Source organism: Rhinolophus ferrumequinum, chromosome X (assembly GCF_004115265.2).
Source record: "Rhinolophus ferrumequinum isolate MPI-CBG mRhiFer1 chromosome X, mRhiFer1_v1.p, whole genome shotgun sequence".
NCBI lineage: Eukaryota > Metazoa > Chordata > Mammalia > Chiroptera > Rhinolophidae > Rhinolophus > Rhinolophus ferrumequinum.
The window spans coordinates 5,304,634-5,318,122 of NC_046284.1; the positions used below are offsets into that span (position 1 = coordinate 5,304,634).

The 13,489-nt window shown below is 36.1% G+C and overlaps 1 protein-coding gene across 1 annotated transcript in view; it reads left to right on the forward strand.

Annotated features, from left to right (window-relative positions):
• TMLHE (trimethyllysine hydroxylase, epsilon) overlaps positions 1 to 13,489 on the forward strand; it is a 61,692-nt gene that overhangs the window by 21,584 nt on the left and 26,619 nt on the right. Inside the window, 1 exon segment of the mRNA XM_033120431.1 lies at positions 13,055 to 13,231. Coding sequence (XP_032976322.1) covers positions 13,055 to 13,231 — 177 coding nt within the window.

The following is a 13,489-nucleotide window of genomic DNA, read 5'->3' on the forward strand; positions in this document are numbered from 1 at the left end:
AAATACACAGAATCTGGCCACTCTCACCACCACCACTGCCACCACCCTAGTCTACCCACTGTCTCTTCTTGCCTGGATTACTGCAATAGCCTACTAACAGGACTCCCTTCTTCTTCTCTTGGCCCCTTTACCAAGAGAAGGCCCCCCATTCTCAATACAGCAGCCAGAACAACCCTTTTAAAACATAAGTCATCATGTTACTTCTTTGTATAAAACCCTACAATGGTTCATCATCTCTATCAGAGTATAAAACTCAAAAGTTTTTCTGTGTCGGCGTAGAAGGCCCTATGTGATCTAATCTACCCACCCCCACCTTTCTGACATCATCTCCTTGATTACTCAGCTGTAGCCACAGGATTTTATGCTGTTCTTTGGCCACAACAGATACAATCCCAGCTAGTGTCTTTGCACTGGCCTACTTTACACCAGATGTCTTCATGACCAACTACCTCTTTGTTCAAATGTCATCTTTTTCAATGAAGTCTACCCTGACCACCATGTTTAAAAGTCCTATTACCCCAGCACACCCCTTTATCCTGCTGGGTTTTTTTTATAGCTCTTAGTACCTTCTAATATACTATATAATTTACTTTATAAATTGTATTTTTATAAAGTAAAATTGTTTTTTACTTTATAAAAGTACTTATATAATATACTTTATAATTGTCTGCCTCCTCCCACTAGAAGTTAGACTGCATGAAAGCAGGAACTTTTGTATTTTTTGTTAACTGATATATCCGAAGTACCTAAAATAGTGCCTGGCACAAAGTTGGCACCCAATAAATATTTGTTAAATGAATTGATTAACTAATTAATTAGTTAATAATGGTGTCAGGGAGGGTTTCTTCAGGGAATTAATATTTAATCTGAGACCTGAAAAATGAGTCGGAAGAATGAGTGGGACAACATGATAGGCAGAGGAAACAACATACTCGTATGTAAAAGCCTTGAAGTAGTGGGGCAAGATAGATGGGGCCAATTATGTAAAACCTTGAGTGCCACTGTAAAGAAATGACCCAGTCTTTTTGCCTGCCCTCAAGAAGCTCTCAGCAAATAGGGAGAGAAAAATAAACAATTACTATATGTGTTATAAGTGCACTAATAAGAGTATGCACAAAGAGCTGTGAAAACACTGAGTAGGCAGCTAACTAACTATTCCTAGGGGAGTTAGGAAGAATTTACAAAGAAGGTGACATTAGAGCTAGGTCTCAGGCAGGAGAGTGACATGATGAAAGTGTTTTAAGAAGATTAATCTGGCAAAAGTATGGAAAGTGGATTGGAATATGGAAGGACTGGAGGCAAAGAAACCATCTAGTTTATGGCAGTAGTCCAGGTATGAGGTGATGAAGGCATCTATAGGAATGGAAAGAGAAGGACAAATCTGAGAGACATTTGGAAGGAAAAATTGACAAGAGCTTAATGGACTCTTGGCTTTAAGCCTTTCAAGAAGTAATGCTTCTTCCTTAGTAATAACCATGAAAAGATTCAGATTGACCTATTATGTAATTGCCTACTCTGACTAGAATTTCTAGCTATGGCTGGTCTCCAAAAGTTTGTTATTGTGATTGATACTTGTTGGACCTTAATTTACATTAAGATGGCTTTAGACTCTTAAGGTTGGGAAGCTCTCAAAAACATAATTTTGACTATGAAACAGCAAATTATTCTATTAAAGGAGAAATGAGGGAAACCATAGAGCTGCACAGGAAATTCTACAATGAGCTCATAGTTCCTTTCTTTTTTTAAGGATAATATATAAAAGATGGAAAAGAAGGATGGATATAACAGGTGGCATGTGCCTAAAGAATTAGTATTTGGAAAAATAAGGCCCCAAATTACCTCAGGCTTGTAGAAATACATATTTACAAAGACAACAAAAACAATATTTTAACTATGTTCTCAGAAAGAAAAAGTTCATGTGTTCTGACATGGATAAGTTATAACTCAGATGATATCATTAAACTACTCCCAATGATCAAAGGAATTAAAGATGAAATATTGCCATTTGTGACAACAGGGATGGACTTTGAGGGTATTATGCTAAGTGAAAAAAGTCACAGAAAAGGACAAAAATCATATGATTTCAACATATGTGGAATATACTACAAACAAACAAAATAAAATAAAAATAAACTCATAGATGTGGAAAACAGATTGGTGGTTACCAGATGGGGAAGTGGGGTGTAGAAGGGCAAAATGGGTAAAGGGTGTCAAATGCATGATGATAGATGGATACTAGACTTTTGGTGGTGAGCACACTATAATGTATACAGGTGACAAATTATAATGTTGCATACCTGAAACATATAATGTTATAAACCAAAATTACCTCAATAATAATAATAAAGAAATGTCTTTAGTTTATCCTTATCTTGATTGATAGTTTGGGTTGACATAAAATTCTTGGTTACAAATAAAGTACAGAAGTTTTAAAACAAAAACAAAAAGACTGGATTTGTGTAAATATATTGCCACTTCTAACAAAGAAAAAGAAGGAAGAGTTTTCAAGTGAGTACTTAGAAAATTACGAAGTCATCAACAAAGACATTCCACACAAATCTAATTTTTATTTCTGACAAGATCATTAGAGGGTAGTTTATGGAAATATGGGAAATATAACATGTATATTAAATGAATGAATGAATGAATGAATGAATGAATGAATGAAATTTCAGCAAGATTTTAACACATCTTTTATGACACATTTATGAACAAGAATTATGAACCCATATTGATGTGTTACATAATTAATACAATAATATATTAATTAATTAAGTTACCATACTCAAAGAGCACTGATTAATGGACCATAGGCAAAGGAAGAGTTTTTGATGGCCTGTTTCAAACCCTACTTTTTGCTTGATCTAGTCAATATTTCTATTACTTAAGTAAAGATTTAGAGCAGACATCTTACCAGATTTAAAGAGGTTATGAAGCTAGAAGAAAAGTAACTCAATCCAATCCCCACAAATATTTATGGAGTTCTACTATGTACTAGGAACCATGCTAGATGTTAGAGTATGAAAGTGAGTAAGACATAGGTCTTCCTATTGAGGAGTATCCAAGTATTACTAGGGGGAAAGACATAAAACATGTAATTTTAGCAGAATGTATTAAGAAGGAAGATAGAGACATAACAGAGTATTATGAGAGAACAAAAGAAAGCTACTAGTTCCTTCTGGGGAGTTAGGGAAGAATTCTTAGATGAGAGAATATCTCCATTGATTCCTGAAAGATGAATAAAAATAGAGTAGGAAGGTCTTCCAGTTTGAGGGAACAGAGAACATGAACATGAGCTTCTTAGAAACAGGAAAGCATATAGTGGATCTGGGAAACTATAAGCAATAACATACAAAGAGATAAATAGCAGGAAGTGAGGGTGAGAAGTGCTTGGGACCAAATAATGGAAGGCATTACATAACATGATGAGGAAATTGGACTTTACCCTGAAGGCCCTAGCGATCTATTCAAAGGGAATTACATACTGCCATATCTATTTTCTTTTAGTTCACTTTTCCTAGTGTGCAAAATGGTTTAAAGGGAGAGCAAGTGTGTATATGGATAGATTAATTAGGAGTCTATTGCGGTCTTTGAGTGAGAAATAATGGTAGCCCTGAACTGGGATGGTGACAAGTAGAGATATAAAGCAGTGGGTCCGGTTTGATAATCATTTAGGGGGTAAAAGTTATAATGATATGATAATTGTCTATAGGGGAGAAATTTTAAATAAAAGGTATCAATTTTGAAGCACAGATTTCATATTGAACCAGTTATACAACTGATTAGATGGTACTGGAATCTACTGAGGAAGAACACTATGGGAGGAGTCAGTTTAGGTGTAGGGGCGATCAGGATGCCATTAATGAGTGCTTCATGAGGACAAGAATATTTGTTTTGTTTATCTTTATATTTCTATCACCTATAACTGTGCCTGGCAACATGTAAAGGTCTGATATATTTGTAATAGGAGTCTTAGAAGTAGAGGGGAGAGAGAACGGTACAGAATAACATTTGAAGAAATGATTACTAAGAGTTTTCTAATAGTAACAAAAGCATTGTATTATTTTGCTCTTGCTGCATACCAAATCACCACAAACTTAGTAGCTTAAACCAACACCCATTTATTAGCTCACAGTTCTGTACATCAGATTAGGCATGGCATGACTGGGTTCTCTGGTCAGTGTGTTAAAGGCTGAAATCAGGGTGTTTTGTCTGGAGGCTGTGGCTAAGAATCCATATCCAGCCTCATTCAGATTATTGGCTGAATTCAGTTCCAAGTGGCTGTGGAACTGAGGTCATTGGTTCCTTGCTGCATGTCAACTGTGGGTCATTTAGCTCCTGGAGACTGCCTGTATTACTTGCCATGTAGTCCCCTCCGTTTTCAAAACCAATGGAGAATCTCCTTTACAGCAAATCCCTTTCCTCATTCAAGTCTCTTTCACTAGAAAGAACCCTGTGCCTCTTAAGGAATCACTGGATTAGGTCACCCCATCCAGGATCATCTCCCTTTCTTAAAGCCAACTATGCCATATACACAACCTAATTATGCAAGTGAAATTCCATCATATTCACAGTCCCTCTCACACTCCAGGGGAAGGGATTATAATATGGCAAGGGTCACTGGAGGTCATTTTAGAATTCTGCCTATTACAAGCATCAAGTCATAGATTTTAAAAAGTGCTATAACTCAAAGCAGAACAAATACAAAGAAAACCTCATCTAGATGTATTTTAGTAAAAAAATGCTAAAAAAGAAAGGAAAAGAAAAAAACTTAAAATAAGTTGGAGAAAAAAAGATACATTACCTTACAAGGAGTAGCAGTTAGATTGGCTTTGACTTCTCAACAGAAATAACTTGAGATAATGGAAGGATATCTTCAAAATCCTGGCAAAAGTAACTGCCAATTTAAAATTCTATATCCAGTGAAAATAGCTTTCAAAAATGAAAATAAAATAGATGTTTTTAGATTGTCTAAAACTTAAGGAACCTGCCACCAAACACCAAAGGAAATATTGAGGATCTTTAAACAGAAGTAAAATGACGCCAAATGAAAGCTTGAAGATATACAATTGAATGAAGTGTAATGGACAAGTTAAATATGTGGGTAGATCTGAATGCCCATTGATTGTATAATACAAGAATACTAATGTCACGTGGAATATCTGTGTGTGTGTGTGCACGCATGTGCACATGTGTGCATAATTAAAATATACAACAATGGTTGAGGAAGGAGAATATGCGGAGTTAATATAAATTCTCTAATTTGCATCATAATGTAATAAATCAAAGATAAATGTTGTAATCCCTAGGATAACTACTTTTAAAAATCAGTAAAAGAATGTTTAACTAACAAGTAAACAAAGGAGGAAAAACAGAATGACAGAAATTACTAATCAGTGGAAAACCAAGCAAAAAAGAAAAAGGTAACAAAACAGTCATAATTAGCAAATATTGATACAGTAGAGTTAAACTCAAAATGGACTTAGCACATCAATTAAATGACAAAGATTATCAGACTTGTTTAAAAACAAAATCTATGTGCTGTTTATAAGAGACATAAGTTAAATGTCAGGATTTAAGAAGATTAAAAGTAAAAGGGTGGAAGAAGTATACAATGCAAACACTACCCAAAAGAAAACTCATGTGAATATATTAATATCAGACAAAATATAAGGCAGGAATTTTTACTAGACATAGAGATATTTTATAATGATAACAGAGGCAATCTATCAAAAGATAAAATTATTCTAATTTGTACACACTTAACACTCAACATATACAAAGCAAAACTTGACAGAAGTCCAAAAAATTCAGTCATCACCAGAGATCTCAACACATGTCCCTCATTAATTGATAGAATATCAGACAAATAAAACCAACAACTATATTGAAGAGTTGAACAATAATATTAACAAACCTGACCTAACTGACATAGACATATGCAGATGACCACATGCAATAACAACAGAATACATATTCTTTCCTTCACACAGAAAATTAGATGCTATGCTAGACCATACAGCAAGTCTCAAAAACTTTAAACAATTACTGTTGCACTGAGTATGTTTTTCGGCCACAGTGAAATGAAGGTAGAAAATTACAATAAAAAGAAAACTAGAAAATCTCCCTAAAATATGAAGTATACTTTTAAGTAACCTGTAGGTCAAATTTTTAAAATCACAATAAAAATTAGAAAATATTCTCACCTGATTTAGAAATGAAAATACTGCATTTCAAAACTCATAGTGGGGGGAGAGATGAATAGGCAGAGCACAGAGGATTTTTAGGGCAGTGAAATTTAGAATACTACTAAATACCTAGTAGAATGACTGAAATCCACAACAACCTGACAACACTAAATGCTGGCGAGGAGGCAGAGCAACGCGAACTCCTATTGCTGGGATAATGCAGAAATGACACGGCCACCCTGGAGGGCAGTGTGGCAGTTTCTCATAAAATTAGACGTAGGCTTGCCAGCAACTAGTTACACTCCGAGGTATTCACCCAACTGAGTTGTAAAATTTATATCTACAGCAGAAACTCACACACGAATAACAGCTTTATTCATGATTGTCAAAAATGGGAAGCTACCAATATATCCTTCAATTGGTTAATTAATAAATAAACTGTAGCCCATTCATATGCTGGAATACTATTTGGCAACAGAAAGGAATGAGCTATTAATTCACACAATGACAGCATGAATCTTCAATGCATTTTGCTAAGTGAAAGAAGCCTGACCATAAAAAGCTACATACTGTATTATTCCATTCATATGACATTCTGTTAAAAGCAAGACTATGGGGACAAAAAACAAGTCAGTGGTTGCCAGGGTTTTGGTGGAACTAATCTGTATTGCTGTGTCGTGGCAATGACTCTGTGCATTAGAAAAAGCACCATAGAACTTTAGAGCAAAAAGTGAACATTACTGTATATAAATTAAAAAAAAAATCTACTAGAAGGTCAGAGACTAGAACGGAGTGCAGCCTGTGATGTATGAATCTGACCCTGTTACAAATATATGACATACGTCATTGAAGGGAACAGAGGAGTAGGTGCTGGTATAAGTCACATTGTAAAACGGTGTTTTGACTGGAAACCATAAGGATACAGACAAAAAACTATACATGAACACTGTACTCTAGTTGGTAAAGTTGTTCGTTACATGAGTACAGATTTGCAATTCTGAAACTGCTATATATGTGTACTGAAATTGAACACATAAAGCATGGCAGATGGTGGGAGCCCGATTTCTCACCACCAGAGAGTGTGGTTACAGATAAGCATAGAGGGAAAGGCTAGAATGAATCGTGTGATACTGGATCAGAGTTGGAGACATCAGTACAAACTCATGTTTAGCTTAATATAGATACAGACGGCTAGAGACAGAAATAATTATAGACATGTTTTTACATAAATATTACTATATTTCCTAGTTCTGTCCACTGAGAGGACCTAGAAGCAATGACACCCCAGTAGCAATGAGCACACCTGAATCTTGGTTTCTGATACCAGTCTCCAGTAAAAAGAGCCAAGGGCTCCTTGGTGAATGGCTTACTCCAGGGCTGGGATGGGGAAAATGCAAGACGAGCCCGGAGCATCTTGTGGTGCCAGAAAGGAAGGAAATGCTAAGAAAAAACAATTATGTGGCAATGGTAAAGGAACACAGGAACTAACTAAAAGAGTTACCAACTGCCAAAGCTGGAACAATTTGAGCATGAAAATAATATAGTATTGGATTATAACCCAAAGTATACAATTATTACCCTGATTCCATGCTTACATAAATAAATGATTGAATAAATAAATAAATGGGGAGAGTAGAGACAAATGTCCCATACAGGAGAATTCCAAATAATCTATGTAGGTACTCTCCCTCCCCCAATGATGGAGGTGAATCATAACTCCCCAGTCCTATGACGTAGGCTGCACTTAGTGATTTGCTGCCAAAGAACAGAATATGGAAGGCGGGGGGAGTAACTTGAAGTAGAGAAATCTAGCAAACACTGCATTGACCAGGTATTCAAGGTTAACATTAGCAGTGATAAGTCATATTGATAGCATGTGCCATTGATGTGATGTGGTGAGACGGGCCCTTCACTTCTGTGTGCTTCCTCCCCAAAACCTGTAACGCCATTTTTTTTTTAATTTATTGGGGTGACAATGGTTAGTAAAATTACATAGATTTCAGGTGTACAATTCTGTATTACATCATCTATAAATCCCATTGTGTGTTCATCACCCGGAGTCAGTTCTCCTTCCATCACCATATATTTGATCCCCCTTACCCTCATCTCCCAGCCCTCACCCCTTTAGTGTAACGCCATTTTAACCATGAGAAAAGCATCAGACAAACCCAAATCAGGGGATATTTCTAACAAAATTCCTGACCGGTACCTCTCAAAACTGTCAAGGTCATCAAAAACCAGGAAAGTCACAGCCCAGAGGAACCTAAGGAGACATGATGCCTAAATAGAATATGGGTCCTGAATGGGATCATGGAATAGAAAAAGGACATTAGGGGATAACTAATAAAATTCAAATAAATTATGGGATTTAGCTAATAAATAATGTATCAATGTTCATTCTTAGTTGTGACAAATGTACCACACTAATGTAAGACATTAATAATAGGGGAAACTGGATGAGGGCTATATGGCAACTTGTGTGTTTGCAACTTTTCTGTAAATGTAAAACTTCAAACAAGAGAGGGAATTGGAGAAGGTAGTGAAAACATAAAGCCTTAAGTTTCACTATGAAAGGGAATATAAAATAGGTGGGGTGGGAGTGGGAGTGGTTTATAGAGTGAAGGGGAATATTGTTTTAAGATGGGACATATTACAACATGTTTGCTGATGAGAATGATCAAATAGGGAGGAAAATTTTGATGATGCAAAAGGATAGAACAATTTCAGAAGTGTAGTGCCTGAGTAGGAGAGGAGAGGGGATCTAATTCATAAATGGAAGTGTTGGCCTTGGTTCAGTGCACAGATATTTCAACCGTAGTAACAGGAAGGGCGGCAGACTATAGGCCACAGATGCAGGTAAGTGGGTGGGTGGGGAGCATAAGTTTGTGGAGATTCTCTTCTAGTTGCTTCCATGTTCTCTTTGAAGAAGTAACCAAGGTCATCAGTTGAAATTGGGAAGGAAGAGGCAGTGTTGGCAGTTTGAGGAGAGGACAGTGTGAAATAATCTTCTTGGAGAGTGAGTGAGTGAATTTACTAGGAAATTATGCAAGGAATATTTGGCAGTGTTGAATACTCATTTGCAATTTTTGGTGATAATTTTAAAATGAGAGTAGCCAGTGCAGTTTAATTTTTTTTTTCTCGCTAGCAATGTCCAGCTGCTTGCCTGTAGGCACAGAAGAGGTGAGGACTTGAGTTTATCAGGGTTGGGGCTTTGTCAGGGAAGTGTGGCAGAAGGAGAGGGGGACGAGGGAGTTAGGGGTGTTTGTGAGGAATCAATTAAAATGATGGACCATGGAAGCTGGACTCTATAAGGAGGGAAGTGAAGACATTAAAGGAGACAAGATGATGGATAATGAAAGGAGCTTATGGTCAATGGATTGAAGCTCTTTGTGGGATTGAATGATTATTGGAGTGAGGAGTGCCCGAATAATGGAGCTGGAAAGGAAACAAGAGGTAGTCAGAAATGTAGGGAGTTTGAAATGAAAATTATGAAGGTATTGCAATTAATGGTGATGGAATTGCCAAGAATGATGACAGGGAAAGGGATGACGGGTGACAGTTGGAAGACAGTAAACTGATCTTCACTTATTTCACTATAGAGTGATTCAAGAAATATTTGATTAGCATAATGAAGAGGGGTAGAGTTACACAGGACAGCATGAGCATCAAAGGACAAGGAGGCAACTATTGTAACAGGATCGGTACAGCCTTGTCTTTCTCCCAGATAATCCAGAAACTAGAGCATTCTTTCCAAAGTACACTTCGATTTTACTACTCTGATTTTAAAAATCTCTTTATAGAGGTCCACTATTAGTGTTAGAGACAGTGATTGCCTGAATGTGGCAGGAGAAATGAGTGGAAATGGAGAGGTCATATGGATTTCAGAGATTTAGGAGGTGCGATCAACAAACTTGGTGATTGATTAAATGTAGGTTATGAGAAAGATGAGTCAAGATGAGTCCCAAGTTTCTTTTGTATCGACATTTTGGCAAGACCTAATTGATAAACATTTGATTAGTGTCAGTTTTATACAGATCTGACAACTTCTATAAAACCAGAAATGGAAGCACAGTCTCTGTCTTAATGTAAGAGGCAGTATCCATGAAACATAAATTGAGTAAATAAATAAAAGAAGCACAAATACCTTATGCCATATGCAAATGCAAATTAAGTTGATACCTTCCAAATACTTAATTTCAAAGAAAATGTAGGGTTATTCAAGGAAGCTTCCTGGAATACATGAAGTTTTAGCTAGATTTTGAAGGAAAATATAGTCGTTTAATTAGAAGAGCTTGTGATTTCAAGGAGAAAAATGGCAAGTGCAAAGGCAAACATGAATTCCAGTCATGGAATGAAAGACAATAAGCATATCACCTTGACCAAAACGGAGGGGATGTTTTAGAGCTTAAGAAATGAGTCCAGCCACATAGCAGTATAAGTTATTCCACTCCTATATGCGTATTGTATGTGCCTAGCAAGTCATAAGGTGAAAATGGGATATAGCAGGTGGCAGTCAGGATTACTGGGTATCTGTAGGGCAGGAGAAGGTCACTCATAGTTTTGATGAAAAAATCCTTCTCATTTCTATGGTGCCACCTGTAGTAGAGTGAACAATAAGGCAGCCTCACCACCACTCATTGATCTACTCAGCAAACATTTAATGAGCACCCACCAGGAGCCAGGCATTGTGGTAAGTGCTAAGATGCATTGATGAAGACAACACATCCCCTATCTTCAAGGTGCTCACAGTCGTGTGGCAGAGACAAACACATAGACAGTTATAAGACAGAGTGATAAATGCTTTTAGGCAACATACAGAGTGCCGGAAGAACAAAGGGGAGAGATACCTAACCCCAAATGAAAAGTTATAAATTACTCCTTCCAGGATATAACCACTGAGCAGGATATAACTACAGTCTAAGCTGCATGATATTTTTTGTTTTAAAACACTTTTAAAATGTAAAAAACATTCTTATGTTCCAAGCCATACAGAAACAGGCCATGGGCTATATACTATATGGCCCACAGGCTGTAGTTTGTCCAAGCCCAGATTATCTCAGTGTTATCACTTTTGTCACCCCAAGGGCATGGTTTTCAGTATTTTTAGGTTATGGATCCCATAGAAATTCTGTTGAAAGTTCTGGATGCACTCCATAGAAAAATGCAGGACTGCACACACATACACACACACACACAATGGTATCTTAATACCCATTTCTCTTGATTACCGCTAAGGTTGGGGGAGGTTTCATGTGTTTATTGGTCACTTCTGGTGACTTTCCAATTGATATCCGTCACTCATTTTTCTATCATTTATCTTAATGATCACAGAGATTTATTCTATATGCTGGGTATTAATTATTTTGTTTAAATTTTTTCCTGTTACTTGTCTTTTAACTTTTCTATATTGTTTGCAGAATGAAAGGTTATTATTTTCATATAGACAAATTTATCTTGTTGGCTTTTTGTGTTGTGTTAAGATGGTCTTTTCTACCTTAAGGTTGTCAACATATAATAGTTTTATTTTTTATGTTTTAACCTATCAGTAATTTACTGTTTTGAATGATATAAGCCAGAATCCATTTTTTCAAGTATTCATTTTTCCCAAACTAGTTATTGAGTAATCCATCTTTTCTCCATTGTTATGAAATGCTACTTTTAACATATACCATAGTTCCACATACACGTGGGTCTCTTTTGGGACTCTATTCTGTTTCCTCGATCTGTTCACCTATTCTGCACAAATACCATGCTTTCTAAATGACTGTAGTTTTATAATATATTTTTTTATATCTATAGGTTGGTGCAAAAGTAATTGTGGTTTAAAGGGTTAAGAAAATTGCAAAAACTGTAATTACTTCTGCACCAACCTCATAGCAAGACAATCCCCCCCATTCCTTCCTTCTCCTTTTTCAAAATTGTTACTTTATTAATTCTGAATATGATTTTTGGAATTAGCCTGTCCGGTACATGAAAATTTCCACTGGAATTTGGACCAGGAGTATGTGGAATTTGGTGTATAAATTTGGGGGAGAATTTGTATCTTTTCAATATTGAATCTGCCCATCTGGGAGCACATTTCTCCATTCAGGTTTCTTTCAAGTCCTTCAGATTTCTCCATAGCAGTCTTGCACATTTTTGTTTCTTTCCAGATACTTTATAGCTTTTGTTCCTATGTATGTTTGATTTCAGTTTCAGTTACCTTTTCTAAATGAGTAACCTGGTGTATAGGAAAGTCAATTTTTGGTAACTTTTTATTTTGGTATAACTTCAAACTAACAGAAACATTTCAAGAGTAGTACAAGGACTTCCTTGATATCCTCTGTCCACCTGGTAGAACTGCTGATGGAGCTCACGGTGACTTAAGTGTTTGCGTTACTTAAATACTTGAATGGTTGTATTTTCCAAATTTAGAACTCTGATCTAGTTTGAATTTATTTTAGAGATCTGGTGACAATATGAAGTACAGAATTAATTTTATTTTATCTTTTTCAAATGGCTATCTATTTGTGCCAACCATTTATTTAAAAGTTCATATTTTCTCCAGTGATTGTAACTACCAGTTTATTACATACCAAATTTCAATTCGGGTATTTTTTTGGACTTTATATTCTTTCATTGTTTTATCTTCCTATTCCTATAGCAACACCACACTATTTTAATCATAGAAGTTCTATAGTACGTTTTAATGTCTGGTGGAGGGCCAGTGCTCCCCTCGTTGCTCTTGCTTCTTTCTTGGTAGACTTTTTGAAATGAGTTTTCTGGCTACTGATTTCTTTAAGTTTTCCTAAATATTCATTAATTTGTATAAATTATAGAATATAAACTAATCAAATAACATAAACAAATGTGATTTCCCCCCCTAGAACTGCAATATGCTAACACCGTGATGCACTTCGATTACGTCTGGCTTCGCAACCACTGCCGTTCAGCATCTTGCTACAACTCTAAGACTCACCAGCGCAGCCTGGACACTGCCAGCATAGATTTATGTATCAAGCCAAAGACCATTCGTCGGGATGAGACCACACTCTTTTTCACTTGTGAGTGGACAAGAAATTTGGTCTTCTTTGGGGTACTCTTCTAAAGAACAGTTATTTCGCAAAAAAAAAAAAAAATGGTTTGCCCCTTTCCAAAATATTCTTTTGGTTACTTCTACTTTTTTCCTTTCTTTGGAATCATTTAATTTTTGAAACTTTTATCTTTTAAAATAAAACTGTTGTGATCCACAACTAATATCATGCTTTTTAAAATTATATTTTAGCTTTATTGAGATATATATTTGACATATAACATCGTGT